General features: G+C 39.5%; 1 protein-coding gene across 7 annotated transcripts in view; it reads left to right on the top strand.

Moving 5' to 3' along the window:
* Positions 1–15,807, top strand: part of Tank (TRAF family member associated NFKB activator) — a 78,921-nt gene extending 63,114 nt beyond the window's left edge. For all 7 annotated transcript variants that reach the window (XM_029473588.2, XM_029473606.2, XM_021151221.3 and 4 more), the window contains 4 exons: positions 4,516–4,586; positions 5,160–5,275; positions 10,619–11,169; positions 14,255–15,807. In XM_029473588.2, the coding sequence (XP_029329448.1) occupies positions 4,516–4,586; positions 5,160–5,275; positions 10,619–11,169; positions 14,255–14,431 (915 nt within the window). In that variant the 3' untranslated portion in view covers positions 14,432–15,807. The remainder of the gene's footprint in view (positions 1–4,515; positions 4,587–5,159; positions 5,276–10,618; positions 11,170–14,254) is intronic.
* Positions 15,808–19,190: the final 3,383 nt, after the last annotated feature.

Below are 19,190 nucleotides of genomic sequence, written 5' to 3'. Positions count from 1 at the left end.
CGTTTTGCCCTGGAGTTGTTCCCACACTGGCAGGGTTTGCAGAGCACACTCTCTCATGTAGAACAGACCAGACTCCTGGTATTTTGTTCCTCTTGCGTGCTTTATTTTCAGGAATGTTAACAAGGGTGAAAGAACCATAGATCTTTCATGTACTGAAATGTTTGTAGATTAACTACAATTTCCCTATTCTTATATATACTTACATTATCCCATTTACTTCTGTATTTTTTCTTGATCCTATTTTCTAGGATCTTAATCCTCTTGTTTTTTCTTTCTCCTTAGTTCAGTTTAATCTGATACTTGATGTTGCTATGAATTCTGTCTCACTATGTCTAAAGCTCATATAGAAATATCCAGACTCAGTTGGTCTTTTAATATTTGTTTAAGTTCCAAAAAGCTACATGAACGTGAACCCCATGTTTTCTGTTTCTTTCACCGCTACTCATGTTTTGGTTTTTGGTGCTGAGTTTACCTGGCTCACACTTAGAACTTCACAGCTTTTCACTCCTTACCAACCTGTCCTCTTCCCTTGTGTCTCTTGATTTGCATTGTTAGTGAAGCTCTCTAAGATGAACCTATCCTGCACTCGGGTGAAGGTAGATGGGTTCCTCCCTGGGAACTGAAGGTCAGCCTGGTCTGCATAGCCAGTCCCAAGTTGACCCTTTTTTTTTTTTTTTAAGGCACAGTTCTTTTTTTTTTTCTATTCTTTTTAAATCCTCTCCTCTTAAACATAATTCAGAAATGATGTGAATTAGTATTGACTCCACTGAGTTGCCTGAGCACCCAAAGTAAACATCATTTTTACATGCAAGAATCCCAACTAAAGTTTAGAGAGAATACTTCATGCTAGACTGACATAACATGCCAGACATTGCTATATATGCTACTGAAAATATATCTCCTTTATTTAAAATTAATTTAAATTAATTTAAAATTAATTTCTAGGACTGGAGATACATCTCATTGATAAAGTACTTGCCTAGAATGTTTTGAGGTCATGGACTTAATCTCCAACAATGACAAAATAAATTAATAAAAGTAAATAATAGAACTGGGTGCTGTTGGTGCACACCTTCAATCCCAGCACTTGGGAGGCAGAGTCAGGTGGATTTCTGAGTTTGAGGCCAGCCTGGTCTACAAAGTGAGCTCCAGGACAGCCTGGGCTACACAGAGAAACCCTGTCTCGAATAACAAAAAACAAAACAAAACAAACAAAAAAAAGTAAATAATAGAATTAATAAAAATTAGCCTTTTGAGGTTTAAGTTACTTAAATATAAGAGATTATACCAGCTATAAAAAAAGATAGGACTTGCCTCAAAGTGTAAACTGAGCCTGTCTACAATCCTAGCACTTGGGAAACTGAGGCAGGAGGATCTTGATAAGTTCTTGGTGACATACTTAGCAATTCCTGTCATGTTGCTCTGAGGTCTCTATACAGGGCTCGGGTTAGCCTTGACTCAAGATCTTCCTACCTCAGCTTCCCAAGTGCTGGGATTATAGGCATGGCTCAGTTTGCATTGCTTTCTCAGAGGGGTTCCTATCTTATGCCTAGTATGTTTTAAAAGGCAACACAAAAACATTTTCAGTTATCTTTTTGGCTTTGTGTGTGAGTGTGTGTGTGTGTGTGTGTGTGTGTGTGTGTGTGCAGTAAGGAACACTCCCTGTGTCTCAGGCATGCTAGCAAGTATTCCACCATTGAGCCACATGCCTAGCCCAATTTTTTATTATCTTGATATGAAGAATAAACTGACTTTTTGAATAATGGCGTATTAGCGTCTGTTTCCTCTTTAAGTATCGCCCAATACGCTGCCTATTTCTGACATGCCTATTTTTATATGATACCTGCTTTTGAAAAACTAATTGATGATCAGTAAACTATCTTAGTTCACAGAAGGACATCTTTCAGCTCTCAGACGGGGTTCTCTTCATAGATTCAGCTTGGGGCTTATCCCCGTGGAGAGTGAATATGACATGCAATACTTACCTTATCAATCACTTCACTAGTTACATACTCCAAACTGGAACTTGAAATAGTTCATTCTGTTGTATTATGCCTCAAAATAAATTTGTTTGTTGAATGATTAGTTCCGATTTCTCTTGCTTCCTTACTTGAAAATACAATAAGTTTGGTTCTTACAGTATAAAATCCACTTGAATAATATTTGAGAATGGAAGGAAAAAATACAAGTTATATCTTTCTAGTGTTAACATTCTCTCTGACATGCACTGCAAACATGTAGTCGCCGTTAAGGAAGGTGACATTAAGGCAAGATAAACTGGTACATACATACACATGGTCCTGTAGCAAGGAGGGTGAGACAGCATAAGGTACATAGGAGACCCTGTCAGAGAGAGAGGGCAGTGGCAGGAGGGAGAACATGGAAAAGAAAGTTAGTGTTGAACAAGAGTTAATGTTATCATTGGCCACATTAATCCTAAATCCCTTCCAACAAAAACAGTTGTCTTGAGAAAGTTGTTACATTGGTACTGTGGAAAATGGCATTAACACATTGTGCCCATTCTAGCCACACACTACCTCAGAGGGTCTTCAGAAATCCACTTACATTCCTATTTTCCAGTTACCATGTTAAAGTATCTTTTTAAATTCTTTACTGAATGCTCCGGATTCTAAAGTTTTCCAATGCAGGCTGCGGGTGCTGGCACACAACTGTGAACACAGCCCTCTGGAAGCTACGGCAGGGCAATCTTACAGACCACAGAGTGACTCCATGCCTGTCTCAAAGCGGAAAATGTTGATTTGCAGCATATTAGCAGCCATAGTGTTAATGGTAGAAATTACAGTGTGCTACTTGACATGCCAATGCCTTCCCTTTCATGGTAAGAAGAACAAAACTAAGAAAAGCTCTATTTTTTTATCCTAAACTGAAAGATTTTCATTTTTAGTTACTTAATAGAAATTTCTGACTCACCTGAATCCCCTTTGCCTGTACCAGTACACTCCATGATTTTTTCACTAGTTATCAAATCTAGACATCAAAGAAGGTTGGCACCAGGCATATTCCAAGCCAAACAAAAATGTGTCGTTCCTGTATTGCCTTTTCCTTCAGCCTTCCCCAGTCCCGGTGTGCTTCTAATGCGCTCAACATGAGATCAGTCACTCTTAGTTATGGGAAAACCAGACTTTGGAAAGAAGGATGTTGTCATTGCAATTCTCTCTATTTTATCCTCAATTTCAGGTTAAACATTCTTTTTAGTTCTTTTAGCTCCCAGTAAAATAGTTACTGCAAATTTCTAGTGGCAATTTTTAAAGGAAACCACTCTATTTGTTCTAATCCCTTTTTACAATTGAACATTAAACCATCAAGCATTCTGTTCCCATGATGCCCTCTCCTTTGACTTTGTCACTTACGTTTGATTAGGTCATGGTGGCAGTTTGGGTACAGGGGCTGCAAAGATGGCTCAGCAGTTAAGAGCTCTCAGTGCCCTTCAGGGTGTCTGAGGCCTGTGGTCTCCATGGGCGTCTGCACAAATGTGCACGAATGTACACACACCCCTACACATAATTAAAATAATAAAATTGAATCTTTATTTTGCTAATAGCTAGCAGTGACATTAATTGAATAAAACCAAAAGTTACTCAACACTGGGCTGCCAAAATGGCCCAGTGAGTACAGGTACTCACTGCTAACTCTGCAGCCTGGATTCATTCCCAGGTCTCAGATGGCAAAGAGAGAACAGATCCCCACCAGTTGTTCCTGCATTTGCACACAAAATAAATAAATGTAAAAATGGTTTGAATTTGAATTTAAGAATTATACAGTTTGGACTGAATTGTAAGTATATGATACTGGGATTTCTTCAGATTTCAGAATTTGTCTGCTTGTGGCTTCAGATAGCTTGCCAGTCAGGATTAGAGGTTTTGTGTTTTTCCTCTGGACCATAGAATGCATGACCATAGTGTGTTCTGGGGGAATCAGTTTTCAGCGTCAGAATATATGTAATACCAGTGTAGGCCACAGGGTGGGAGTGAAAGGCAAGGACTTGTAGCCAAACAACCCAAATGCATAATACATTATCTTGATAAACCTCTCACATGCTTACTCTTATTTTTAAAAAAACTGTAACAAGAGACAATGGAATTGGTTTACATATATAGGCATTATTAGTGACTATCAAAGGACAGTGTCCGAAATTTCTTCACTACTAAGTTTCTGGGCATAGAGGTGCTCAGTGATCAGATTAGCACTTCTTCTTAACTGAGTATGAAATTTTATTATAATTACCATTAGTAGAGATAGTAATCAAAGAAGTTACTAGAAGTAATTTGTATTTTCTATCTCCCTTTCTATCGTGTACTTCTATTTTCTTTTCTTGGTCTCATTTAAAAAGAAAAAAGACCTATCATATTTTTTATGTATACATAAAACCTCCTGTACTGTGTGAGAGAGCATGTATGCACTGATGTGGCTGGGTTTAAGTAGGTGAGTGTTGTATTGTGCTTTCTCATGTAGTTTGGAGGCATATACAGTGTCATCGTTTCTTTTTATCTTAAGGTGAGAAGACAAGAAGTTTCTTCTGGAAAAGAAACCTCAAAGGATCTCAACATCCCTTTGCATCACGAAAGGTGGTTCTAGAGCCTTCTTTGCCAACCCAAAATGAATAAATATTACAATATGCAATATTTTGCATAGTTTAAGACTTTTAACAATTATTAAAGAAAAATAGTTGATCTTAACTACTGCAGTAGACCCGCGTGTGGAAATGAGCTAGCTATATCACGTGGCTCCAGGTACACGAGATGTAAAGCACTGACCTCTGCAGTCTCCCCGTCTCCACAGCCTTGTATTGTAACTGTATTGTTTGGCATGGGTGACTCCTGATATGAACCAGAGTGAGGAATAATTACTACTCTAGTTCTGATGTTTACAGCGAGCTGACCTGAGGCTTGTAGCAAAGTATGGACGGGTAGATTCACTAACCTGCGGTGCACTTATGAACTTTTACTATTTGCTTTGTACCTAGCTCTTCAAATACTAGAATTGTTTGAGGATATTTTTTTGAAGTTAAATTTTATTTTTAATGTTTCACTTTCCAATAATTCTGTGGTCCATAAAAACTATGCTATATATAGTTAATTACAATATAAAATCATTTGAAGGTATAACCATAACATTTTAAAATATTGATTTGTTTTTAGGGATAATATAGAGAAGACTTTCTGGGACCTTAAAGAAGAATTTCATAGGATTTGCTTGCTAGCAAAAGCACAGAAAGACCACTTAAGCAAACTTAATATACCAGATATTGCAACTGGTAAGATTCAATTTACCTTGTAATATTTTAATTGTACTTGTTGAAATTGATTTCATTTTCAGTGTAAAAGTGCCTCCAAATTTGGCTTATGAAAAGTGAAGAATCTACATACACCTTGCCACTTATATTTCAAACAAATATATGCTATTAAATTCTGGGAAGATTTAATTTATCTTGTAGCAATTTTTATTGTACTGGTTGAAACTGATTTAATTTGCAATATAAAAATACCTACAAATTTAGGTTATGAAAGGCTAAGAATCTGTACCTTGCCCTTTATATTTTAACAAATATATGCTATTAAATTCTATAATGTACAATATAGAATTCTTGATTTTTTTATATTATTTTCATTGTATATGGTGCTGTATAGATTTAATAGAATAGCCTAATTACCAATCAGACTAATGAGAAGTACCATCTTGATATACAGGACACATGTCTATATTTTCTACTTCGGTGTCATATTAAACATTAACTCACGTGTCAGTAAGTGACCTTAAAGCAACACTGACATATATGAGCTAATGACAATTATAATATCATATTAGTTTTTAATCTAAATTCTGCCTGAAATGTTTCTGATAATCTAGTTTAAGAATAAAACTAAGAATAAAAATGTAGAATTCACATTTTTGTAGACCTAGTTCTCTTGGCAGCAGATAATAAAAATTGAGTATAAAATACCTCTTAGGGAACATCTGTTTTGCACACATGTCGGGTTCATGTTTTTATTGAGGTAGGGTCTCAGCCTGCTGTCTGAGACATAGAACTCACCATGTCAACCAGGCAGGCCTCAAACTTGCAGCAATCCACTTGTCAGGCCCCGAGTGTTAGAAATGTAGGCCAGAGCCACATGGTTAGTGCAGTGTTTGGGCAGGGGACTGGGGGCGGGTGGGGGGACGCAGGGGGGACGCAGGGGACACGCAGGGGGGACGCAGGGGGAGTATTTGCTTGCTTGCTTGCTTGCTTGTTTTTTAAACTCTAGGCTATCATCTTGGTAGTTGCTTCAGTAGTTACATATTAGTAACAAAATAACAGAAATTGAGTCTAGCATCAGGACACTTCGGTAAACAAAACAAAACAAAATGATCATTTGTAATTATGGATTCTCTTATTGCCCTTGTGATTTAGGATATTCTACAGGCAATTCCTAAGCAATATGATTTACATGTTTTCACTCTGAGAGGTGGGACAACAATGATGATGAGCACATTTTTCATTAAAGATCCCTGTTTTCTGCGGCTCTCACATTGTAGCTTTAAAATCATTGATAGTGTGGGTTCTCTTTTTGCCAGTGCTGGCACTTCTATTTCCAGAGAAGTTGGACCTTGTGGTGAGTGGAAAGGAAGTCAGGCTTTATAGATAGAGAGAACTTGTGTTTCCCCTCCTGGTATCTTCCTGACTTCTCCAAAAGAACTTTTAATTTCTCCATTTTAATTTTTGTAATGTTCATTCTACACAGATTAAAGATATAAAAATAAGCAGTTTCACTGAAAATAGGCTTGCTGTATCTAGAATTCATAAGCATGCTCTTTGAACATCAACATCTTATCAAAACATTGTAATAGTGATATATTCTTTGTTACACAGAGAACATAACCCATTATCAATTACTTAATCCTTTGACCATTTTTAAATTGCTTAAGTCTAACTCTTAGTATGTATCTGTCAACCTGAGCACTGAGTGTTTAACTTCAGTTTTTTCCCCACTAAAGCAGTTTCCTAACATTATTCTTGTGCTTTATAGAAGCTGTGTCACAGATAGTAAGTAAGCCATTACTCTTGGAGTGTTTTAGATCTGCAGTAAATCAAGTAAAGCTTTGCTAGCTCCAAACAAAGCCCAGATGTTCAACACTGAGCCCTGACGGTATAGCTCTGTACCATCAACGGCTATATCTTAGGGGGAAAGAAAGAGCACACAGTTTAGAAACAGACACCTGCGCAGGGTCTCCAGACACCCGTGTCCTTACCGTGCCTCTTCTCCTCACTCACTCAGGGGGATAACCGTGAGGAAGGGTAAGGGGGCAACTACATGTTTAAGCAAATGTCTCCTCATGGGACAGTAACTAGTCTAAAAGTGGGGTCCTGTTTTGTTGCCTATTAGAATAGAATAGAGGATTAGAGGTGTAGACGACCATCAACTCTTTTGTCAGCATTCATGATAATTTGCAAAAGCAGTCTAAACAGCCTATGTGTGCATTTTTCTAGTCTAAAATTTTTCATTTTACTTGTTTTCCTTGCAAAACTAAGTGTTATTGAAACAAACAAATTACAAAAGCTGCGTGCTCACTGGCTGCTGTCTGTCGGTGTGGCACTGGGTGACGGGTATTTCCGTGGACTTTGTTTCATTTTATCTAAGCTGGGGCTTGGAATAGTCATGGGATTAGCTCAAGTCCCTTTAATCTGACTACACTTGTATACCACTCAGTAGTCCAAAAGAAAATATCTGCCAACTTACTGCCACTGCTTGCTGTCTCTCTGTTTTCTTTGAAGGGGGGTTAGGTCAAGTGTTAAGAAAGTCATTCAAAGCACAGTTCTGTCAGCTTGAGGAATCCTCCCTGTGTAGAAACCAACTTGTCCAGTTTATCATAATGGTTCTGAGAGCACTCTGGAGTTGACTACCTGGGACTAGTGCCAGATTTAGCATCACTAGCTACTCTACCTTGGAAGTAGCCATGGAATTAACCTCTCCATATCCCCTCCTTCACATGTAAATTAAGGATAATAATAGTGCCTGTGTTGGCGTTATTCTGAGTATTAAGTGAATTAATGTACATACGACAGTCAGTGCATGGCACATGGAAGTGCTATCAGTGTTAATAGTCGTTGCCATTAGCAGCAGCTGGAGATTCTAAAGTATTTACCCTGTTCTCCTAAATAGCATTTGAGAAAGTATTCTTTCTCAGGTATTACATAATTTTATTCCTGTTTCCTAGCATTTCCTGCCACCCCTCAAATCTACTGCCAAGAAAAATGACTACTTGAGAATAAATGGGGTTTTATCTACCTCAAAGGTCAAAGAAATCTAGTGGAACAATTGAGTTTGGTCTCAATTACTATCCTGTCCCCAGTTACAGTCTACCTAGTAAATGTACAGTATAATCCTAGACCCTGTGAGGAAAAGAACACAGTATCATATGTGTGCCAAGCATTAGGTGGGACCTCGGTAAATAGAGAGCAGAACATGGTTCTAGATGTCCTAGAAACCTGCTTTAATGGGGGAAATGGAGTCTATTTGCTAGCATAAGATTGTTCTATCCTCAAGTCACCTAAGCATCATGGGAAATCCATCCAGAGAATCAGTGACTAGATCAAGATGGGAAGGTCAAGCAAGAGTTAGGCAAAGAGCTAGGCATGGGTAATGTGATAATCATAGCACTGGCAAGGCTGGAGCTGGAGGAATGACAGTGTGGAGGCAACCTGGGTGCCATGCCGAGGCAGTCTGAGGAAGAGATGTAGTAGATATGTATGTAATGGTACATAATGGACCAAAGAAGGTGGAGGCATTGTACTGCACATTGTATCCAAACAGAAAGCTTTGTGTGTTGGAATGTGCTGTGGCAGCATGTAAGTGTCTTAAGACCCCAGTGATAAAAGGAAAAGAAATAGATTGGCATCTCCTGAGTGCCTATTAACACAGACAGACTGTGGAAGGTGCTGTGTGTACCCTGAACTCTGATGCCTGCTTCATTGGTAAAACCTTCATTTGGGAATGTATGGCTTTACTAATGACTATTCATCCATTGAGTAAAACGCATTACAGCACACATTGTATTGCATCCTACAATTCCAGTCTCTGGGTTGTGGAGTCAGGAGGATCAGCAGTTGAATGCTCACCTCACCTACATAGTAAGTTCCAGGCCAGCCTGAGCTTTAAGAGGCTCTATCTCCAAAGACAGCAACAAACAACCAGATATGCTACAAAACACATTGGCTTCTTAAAATAACATTGTGAAGCCTAATCTTGTTTGTTTTTTCAGTATCTCAGAATCATAAACAAGGGTAGTACTTTGATAATTGCTGGGTGTGGTTTGGTTTAGTTTGGTATTATAGCTCTTGCTGGTCTTTTATTACACTGTGGCCTTTGTTGCTTTGTTTTTAAGATTTAATTGTAATTGTGTATGTGGGTATGTGCATGAATGTGGGTACCCATGAAGACCAAAGATGTAAGGTCAATTACGGGTGCGATGAGCCACCCAGTGTGAGTTCTGGGAACTAAACTCCAGTCCTCTGGAAGAGCATAGGTACTCTCGCCACTGAGCTATCTTTCCAGCTTAACATTGTGTTTTCTGAATTCATGGTCTGCACTTCTGTTTTGCTTGGCTTCTCTCATACACCAGCATTTGCTGGTTCTTGTCTTCCCTTAACAGCTCATAGCTCCATTGAATTTGCTGTGGTCTCTGTAGCTCCAGCTCTGTTTCCTTGGAAGTCACCTTGCCAGCATCTGACTGAAGCTTAGAGATTGTGTTGAAGAAATGATGAATGAGCTAAAGACACTCTAGTTCCCACCTCACATCTGCTTGTTTGTTAAAGGGCCTTTCTAAATATGAGAAAGTGACTTACAAATACAGTGTTAGTCTTCTCTTTCTTTCTTTCTTTTTTTTTAGACAGTCTTTCTATATAGACATGGCTGTTCTTGAACTTGTTATGTTGACAAGGCTGGCTGTAATTCACAGAGATCCACCTGCCTCTGCCTCCTAAGTGCTGGGACTAAAGGTGTGTACCACCACATTCAGCCATATTCACATTTAATTCCTTAAAGTGCATCCCAGAATGTCAGCCTCTTTTACCTCTACTGTCTTTTCCTTTCCTGACCCTGACACCACCACTCTTTCCCATGAACTCTTAAGTGTAGACAGTGACTAAACTGACCAGAGTTATATTCAGTAGCACACTGCTCTAATTATATATATACATACATATATATGTATTACATATGTATACGTTTATATGTATATGTATAAAGCATTTCCCTTTTAAACTTATTTGTCTAAGTAAGCTTACAGTTGTAGCTTCTTTTACAAAGTAACTAAACATATATGCTGTGAGTGGTTTTAAGTGTAAAGCAGTCTAGCTGAGAACAAGACGCTAAGCTTCCAGAGGAAAACCCAGCAGAAGACAAAGCAATTAGGTTGCAGCCTGTACACTGTGTGCTCAGTTCACCTGCAGGGGACTGCTGTTATCCTCAGGGAAGACGATAGCAAACACAAAAATGCCAGTTGTCCTCAGTTGTTATAAAAGCCAATAGAAAAAATAATAACCCTCTGTTTAAAGCTGGTTCAACACTTTTTTCAATGATTTGAATGTGACTATTTGCCTTTTGTATCTGTTTTCCTGCAGACACACAGTGTTCTGTGCCTATACAGTGTACTGATAAAACAGAGAAACAAGAAGCGCTGTTTAAGCCCCAGGCTAAAGATGATATAAATAGAGGTATGTCGTGCGTCACAGCTGTCACACCAAGAGGACTGGGCCGGGATGAGGAAGATACCTCTTTTGAATCACTTTCTAAATTCAATGTCAAGTTTCCGCCTATGGACAATGACTCTATTTTTCTACATAGCACTCCAGAGGCCCCGAGCATCCTTGCTCCTGCCACACCTGAGACAGTGTGCCAGGACCGATTTAATATGGAAGTCAGAGACAACCCAGGAAACTTTGTTAAAACAGAAGAAACTTTATTTGAAATTCAGGGAATTGACCCCATAACTTCAGCTATACAAAACCTTAAAACAACTGACAAAACAAACCCCTCAAATCTTAGAGCGCCGTGTTTGCCAGCTGGAGACCACAATGTGTTCTATGTAAATACGTTCCCACTTCAAGACCCGCCTGACGCACCTTTTCCCTCACTGGATTCCCCAGGAAAGGCTGTCCGAGGACCACAGCAGGTAACTGCTTTGCATTAACAAATATTTTATTATGTGTGAACACACATTTTATCATACATGTGCAGATACAAATCTGTTTTAAGTTATCAGGCATCCATTTAAAATTAATGACTATCCAGAGTTGAGGCTTTCAATAAAATATGTAAGTTCTGTATTCAAGGACATGATTTTCGAATGTGACTGTGCTAAAGCTTCCTTGTGATACTGTGGCATGGCTTTACCTGCTTCGTCCTCTTCAAGCACAGCTTGTTCACATCAGTGCTTTAATGAATGCTTTATTAAAGTCAGTTACAGGCAGCAAATAATTTTTTTAAAACTTGTGTAGGTACAAATAATAATGTGTAATTTTCCATAAGTAGATAATTGCACCAAATATTCAAAATAAACTGTCATTCAGCCTACTTGTGTTACATTTCTAGTTTCAGCAGTACAGAGGTCTGTAGTGTTTGGTTTGTTTACTAACCTGACACTAAGCAGATATCCTTGTACATTTTTCAGATAATCCCTGCATATGAATAATGTAATCAAGTGTCTTCTTTACTGTTTGTGAAGCACAAGGACTTTATAGCCCATGAATCTAGTCCTACCATCCTTTCTTCCAGATTCAGGTTCTTTCACAGAAATAGTCCTTTTTGTTAGGAAGAAAAAAAGTTTTGTTTAATTTCTGAAGGTAAATGCTAAGTGTAGAAATGTTAAAATAAATAGAAGCATCTCATTAGAACTTTCAAACATTTGATTTTCTTTCAGATTAAAAAAAAATACTTAATACATTTGGTTTACGTATTCCTAGCAGTTATAGGCTTTTTGAACAGCATGGAAAGAAGCAGTAGTCAAGCTGTAGGATGTTTAGTAGTGGGTGTAAGTAGAGATTCTGACAAGTCTTAATTATTAACTCTCTTATGTTCCACCCTGTACCTTATTTCACTTTATGGTCTCAGCTATAGTTGCTACCAAATGAAACAATTAAACAATTTCATGTGTTGCGAGTAGAGTTCCTGTGGAGCTGTGAACTGCATGGATTCTAATGCGAGTTATTCTCCCTCCATTATATCTCTTGCTTGTCCTTTTACTAGTCAGCCGGGCGCTCATGTTTCAGTAGATGGCACCCTGCATTGTGCATTTACTTTCAATATTGCAGCAAGGGAAACAGCTGGTATGTGATTACAACTTGATGGAAAAGTATTCAGCTTTAAAAATGCAAGAGAATTGGTGTTGAGCTGTCACAAGACATGGGGCAGAAGGTTAGATAATTGATATTTTGGCAGAAAAAGCAAAGAAATTGGTTTGATTTAAAGGCCATGTTACAGTTTTAGCTTGCAAAAATATTTCTTCAAATGGGGCTTTTAAAACATTACTTGCTTGCATTAATAAAGCTCCTAAATACAATTCTTGAGTTGTCCACAGTAAAAAGTTTGGGTTATATATTCTATTTTTACTTTATATTAATCATTACTACCAAATACGTATTTTTCACTTCCACTTTCATTGCAAAGACTAAAATATATATCAGCTTATTTCTGTTCTGTGTGGTTTTCTTGTTTTCTTTTTGCTGAGTCAGTAATTGAGGTTCCAATTAAATTCCAAGAACAGACCCAATCGGAATCAAAAGCTATAATGTCAAATTTCAAAATAAATTGTCAGGTGAAGAGTGGCTTACCAAAGTTAGGAACTGGCTCACTTTTAAGCTAATTTCTTGCTGTTTTACAAATCTTAATAAAAAATATCTTTAAGGTAATAATTTTTATTGCTAACCACAACAGTTTTACATTAGGTTTTTTTTTAACTGCAGTAACATTTGAATCTAGTTAACTCTTAACTAATTTCCATTTATGCATTTATAATTATTACTGCTTTTCTTTCATCAGGGAAATTTTTCAACCAAAAATTACTTTGCCCCAAATTTTATGAATTTTATTTTAAATATTGTTAGTTTTGTGGCAACAATCATGTCTCATGAAGACAAATTGAGTCCACATTTTAAGGCATTTGTACTAACACTTGAATGTGTCTTGCTTTTTAAACAAAGCTTATATATTAATACTGCTGTCCTGCAGTGCTCACTAATAGTGATGCATTGAAACCCAGATATTTTGATTAACAGTACTATGTTTATGTAAATACTTAACTAACTAGAATGAAGTTAAAGGCATAAAAGTTGTCAGACGCTGAACTAAGCTGTGTTTTATTAAAAACATATTACTAACTGGAGCACAAAGCAGTCTCTTTAAATGGTTTTCTGAGGTTACTCTCTACCTATGTCAAGGTAATTTACCTATGCCAAGGTAAGAATATGTTTTTAATAATCAGACTTACACAGTTCAGGAAAATAAGATATTTTTGTCAATATCATTTCTATTAATCACGTACCATCACACTAATTCATATACATATGAATAATATATATAACTAATATATTATTCTAGACTTCTTAAAAAGGTATTTACAAGTTTTTACTTCCTGATAATTACAATGGAGGTGGTTCTATTAAATTATAACTTCCTACATTCCTTTAATTGGGCAATTACTGATAAGTTTCATTTTATTCATTTACAAGAAAGAATAATGCCAAACTATAAAACAGAAGTAAAGTAAGAAGACAAAAGTATGTGTCTCAGCTTAGATTTTTTGATTTAATACTTGAAATTTTTAAAAGATGACAAATGGAATTTGTCTAGTAGTTTAAAAAAACTTCTCTTTTTGAAGAAATCAGAATGTTGATTATATGTGATTTGTTTATTTGTATTTTGAATTGTCTTTAATAAAACTGTGCTTGCACATGTACTATTAAAGACTATTAAATACAGAACCTAATATAGTCTAAAGTATTTGCCATTGTTTCCAAACTGTTGCCATGAAGATAACTAATAACTGCTGTATTAAACCTGCAGTGTTTTTAAATATGTAAAGATAAACTTCAGGGGGATGTGGTTAAGTTGTGCCAACTCTGGAAAAGAAATCTGCTTTCGAATTAGAGAATTTCAGATATAAGCACACATAAAAGTTATTCAGATACTTGGGTGTGAAATTTGATGCAAGTTGATTTTAAACACAAATAACAAAAGATGTTTTTGTTTGTTTCCTGCAGCCCTTTTGGAAGCCTTTTCTTAACCAAGACACTGACTTAGTGGTACCAAGTGATTCAGACTCAGAACTCCTTAAACCTCTAGTGTGTGAATTCTGTCAAGAGCTTTTCCCACCATCCATTACATCCAGAGGGGATTTCCTTCGGCATCTTAATACACACTTTAATGGGGAGACTTAAATCACGTTTGGAAACAGACAGATCATGTTCTCTGTGGTGGTTTTGGATTTGTAATGCTAGAGAATGCTTTCTTGTAAGCCAAATTTAAGATTGTTTATAAAGTTGTCACTTTATCTTTTAAGAGATCATTTTGTATAGAACTATAATTCATTATATTATTCATGTTTATACTATAATTTCTACATTTCAAAATTACACATGTGACTTACAAAGTTGTGCAGTCATAATTTATGTTTCAAATAGCTAAGTTTATTGTTTGACTCTTGTGAGGTCTATTAAATTTAGTAATATCAAATGTTTATAGGGTATTCAAATTTTATTTGAATTTTTAATTATTTTGCTACAGGTAATATTCCTTTAAAATACGTATATAACGTACAGAGAATAACAGACAATATGATCTAAGTAGATATCGAATCAATCATTAGTTGCCCAGGGAAATTTAAACATTATAGATCATTTTTAAATAATACACATAGTTTTAATTTTTACTGTGTGTATAGGTGCATGATTAAATGACTTAAATATTAAAAGTGACTTATGTCATGATTATTAAAAGTATTCTTTGTTTCTGAGGTAAATAAATAAATCACATTTGGGGAGGGTTCATAAAATTCATGTCTGATGGGATTTATTACACATTAATAGGTCACTTTAAATTTCAAAATGATCTTTCAAACTAAGCATTCTAATTTTTTTCCTTTTATTGGAAACAAATGTAAAAGCCTGTAAGGAGAATACATATTTATTAATTTAGATTAGAAACGTTCAAATTCTTGTTGAGAAATTTGCTATTCATTGTTAGCAGCCTGATTGATGGCCACTGGAGACATCTTAGGGTACCAAGTATGCAGTGCGGCAGAACTGTTTAAAATGAGACTTGCCTTCCATTCTTCATGATTCTTGCTGTTTGAGCTTCTCTTCCCACTCCCCTCCGCCCCCAATTTTTAAAAATGGTTGAGACACGGCTTCCATTTTATGAAGTAAGCATTGACTTGTAGCTTTCAACAGTAATGTAACTGTCCTTGAGCTATGTCTCATACTGGAGGGTTTAGCATGGGGGAATTTGATCAGGCCTCTGTGCCCAGTGGAAGAATGAGAATGGTACCTCGACTTCTCAAGGTGACGAGCACATCACATTGACATCTTCCTCACCAAGGGTGACATAGCGATTATTAGGTATGCACTGTGAAGGGTTCTGAGGCATGTACATCTTTGCCACTAGGCTGAATGGAAATGCCTAGACAATTATCCAAAGACTCTTTTCTTCCCAGCTTCCCTTCACTATACATACACACAACTTCTCAGTATGTATTAATAAGAATATACCCCCACCACCTATCAAAAAAAAATAAAAGGATTTTTTTTTTCCTCTCCTTGCCTCTCACACAATTGACATCTTTACTGGCTTGCTGACAACCAAAGAGAACTCTATCCCAAAAAGTGACTCAGAGTGGCCCACTACCCTCTTCTGGAACATCCTATCCTCACCACTTTAGTAAGGTGGGAATTTAAGATTCTAGCAGTACCCCAAGCTCCAACTTCTTAGGGCAGAGACCCTATTGGGCCGCCAGAGGGGCCTTCTTTCCTGCTCTGAAAGGTTGGAAGGATCCCGCAGCTCGAAAGGTAGAGTGGACACCGGCCAAGTCTATCCCCTCTATCCTATTGCTGTGCGGGGTGACTGGGCTGTCTCTGGGCTTCTGCTAGGCGTAGCCGGGTAAGAACAGCTCCCAGGTAAGAAAGCTACGTGCGCAAAACGCTGATTTTGGGGTGGGGGGTGGGGGGAACCACCCGTGCCTGCCGAGGCGAGGCAGTTGTGAGCGGGATGCCTGAGAAGTGGGAGGTGAATGTCCTCGGGATGGCCCCCCCCGGTGCAGCTTTCCCCGGAGGCTGAGGCTGCTGCCAGCGGGGACATCTGCTTTCTTACACTCCAGCCTGGCTCACCCCGCCCCCTCAGCCCCGGGTTGCGTGGTTATTTTACCAACACCGGGGGAGGGAAGACTTGAGGAGGTAGAAAAGGAATGGATGGAAGCTTAAAAGATTTTCTTCGCACCACGCCCCCCCCCAGTCCCCTCCTTTCTTCTTCACATCTTTTAACCTTCAAGGTAAAGACTTTATAAATATGAAACAATAAGGGAGTCTGCTGGCTCGCAGGCCGCCTCGCTCTTCTCTCTATCCTCACAAGTCTGGCCGCGGTTCGGCGGGTTAGGCTGGGCACAGGGGCCGGCGGTGAGCGCTCATCCCGTGGCGCCTTCGCTCGCGGGCTGCTGCCTCGACAGCTGCTTGTAGCTACAGTAATTAGACTGTCAGTGCTTGTTAGAGGAGAGAGGGGAAAACACGCTTCTGACAGCAGATTCCGAGACTCCCCAGTTTGTTAATTTCTAAGAGATCTTTAAAGCATTAATTGAGGTCTCCCTAACTCTTCCCTCCCATCCCTCTCCCCAACTTCTCCCACCCCAAAATATCTTTAGGAGAAAATTCTCTCCGCGTGGAAGCAGTGTTTCCCGCAAAATTGCCAGCCCGCCCCTTGCTCACTCGAGCGCGCGCGCGCACACACACACACACACACACACCCTAGTTTACATATGCATATATAGGCACACACGTATATGCAAGGTTAACTCCGAGGAGCACTCGTCCAAATAGGGACCGAGATTGCATTTAAAATGATAATAATAAATAAATAAATCAACTAGGAAGGAAGGGGGGAGGGAAGCAGAAGTCGGGAAGAAAAGAGAAAAGCAGCAGGCTGATTACGAGGTGTCAAAACTGCCAGGAGCAAGAAGGTGATAGCAATCAGGGGTGAGAAGAGTGCGGCATTCGTGCGGGGCAACTAATTATCCGTCTCATTTGAGAAGAGCAGCATTTGAGGCAGCAGCGTTCGCCTGCTGAACGGTGACAGATTGGCGCGGAGGAGAGGGGAGGTGTTAAAACAATGGAGCCCGGCGCGCGAGCGCTGCTGCATGCTAATCAGCCCTCCCTCCGCCTGCCTGCCGCGCTCCCTCCTTCCTCCCGCTCCCTCCTCCGCGCGTCGTCCTCCCGCCTGCGGCGCTCCCTCCTTTCCAGCGGGCCCGCCGCCGCCCGCTTCCCGCTCCCTGGCTTTCCCGCGCGTCCTCCCCGCCGCTGGCGAGCCGCACCCGGGTTGGCCGGCCGGGCGAGCGAAGCGAGCGATCGAGCGCAGCCCGCATGGGGCGCCCGGGACCCACGTTTAATGCGCACGCCCGCCCGGCCTGCCTGCGGGGGAGCGGACGCGCTGGTCGGTGAGGGGACCCAAGCCACGCGGGAGGCCCAGGGACAAACCCCGGAGTGGAAGAGAGAGCCAGAAAAAACAAAGCCAGATCCGGGCCGAGCTGGGTCTTTACCGCATAGGCTTCCAACCTTGGTGCGAGCTGCCGAGACCCTGCTCGCCTGAGCTGTCCGCATGGTCAAGCCCTCCCCACCCCACCCCACCCCCACCCGTCCCCCAAAGGCTTCGGGCTGTGACCCTGCGTCCTGGCCCAGAGCACACGTGCGAGCGAGTGCTTTAATAAGCCAGAGAGGGCCTTACAATTAGTTGTACTCCCAACCCCTGACCTCCTGACCCCAAGACTAGGCTAACTGGGCTTCTGTGTCACATACCCTGGGGAATACCACCTAAGACAGTAGCTGGCGAGACGAACGTCTTTTCAAAGCAAGTAACCCTCCCACGACCCGGGGCACCCGAAGATGGGGACTGGGCATGGCTGGTGCACTGCGTGCCTCCTCGATCAATTGGCTCGGTGATAAGCTGGACATGAACAGCAACACCAAAGAATGCATCATAAACGAAGTCTCGTCAAAAAAAAAAAAAAAAAAAGTCTTCCATACCTGTTGAGGCTCGCGGTTCCCTTTTTGACCCGCAGAGTTGATGGTTGAGCAGAAAAACATTTAAACTACCATTTCATCAACCATTCTTAGGATTAAAGACTTTGATGTTCCTCCCTGTGACAGAAGTGTCTTAGCCAGAACCCAGAAACAAAGAGCTGACTGCAGTTTTTCCTAAAGCACTTAGCTATTAGCTAATCAGGTGCCTAAATTAACATGATAAAACTTTCCTCTAACCATAGATGGTAAAAGAAGTAGCTGCAGGATAACCTACGAAGTATAATTTTTTTTTCTACCGACTTTAATCTTGGTATAACAACACAAACAATTGTGTGGAGACTTATTGAGGACACAAGGGTTTCATTTCTATTATTGCCTTTCCCCTAAAGTTAGAATGTCTATTAATTAAAGTATATAAACATAAAATCAAGTGACTTGAGTGAATCTTGGTGGTTTTAGATTTTGATTCTACTCATAGGGGAAGCTACCCAGTGCTCAATGTAAGTAATTCCCCGCTAGAATATGCCCAGGCACACCAGTAAAGTAATGACCTACTGAAATGCTACGAAGATTGAAAATTGAAAATTCCTAAAAAGAGTTATATAAAGTGCTTTGCACTGGGAAGCAGAGGTACTTTTGGTTTCTCTGGAAACCCACTGAGCAGCCCTCTGCCCTTAGCCCTTAGCCCATCACAGACTTTCCATTGCTATACTGCCTGCATTTGGAAAAATCCCCAAATCTGTTAGACTAGCAATCCATCTAACAGCAAGGGTAGAGGGTACATCCATGAATGTAAACCTGGGTCCAGCAATTCCATCGACATTGAAATTTATTTATTAACTATTTATCAGCCTTTTCTTCGTTAAGTAATTCTATGGAGGCATTTCATTTGAAGGTGTGAATTTATGGAGTTCAA

This window comes from Mus caroli, unplaced genomic scaffold, assembly GCF_978045245.1.
Source record: "Mus caroli unplaced genomic scaffold, Mus_caroli_1 scaffold_2, whole genome shotgun sequence".
NCBI lineage: Eukaryota > Metazoa > Chordata > Mammalia > Rodentia > Muridae > Mus > Mus caroli.
This window is presented reverse-complemented; position numbering and strand designations above follow the sequence as displayed.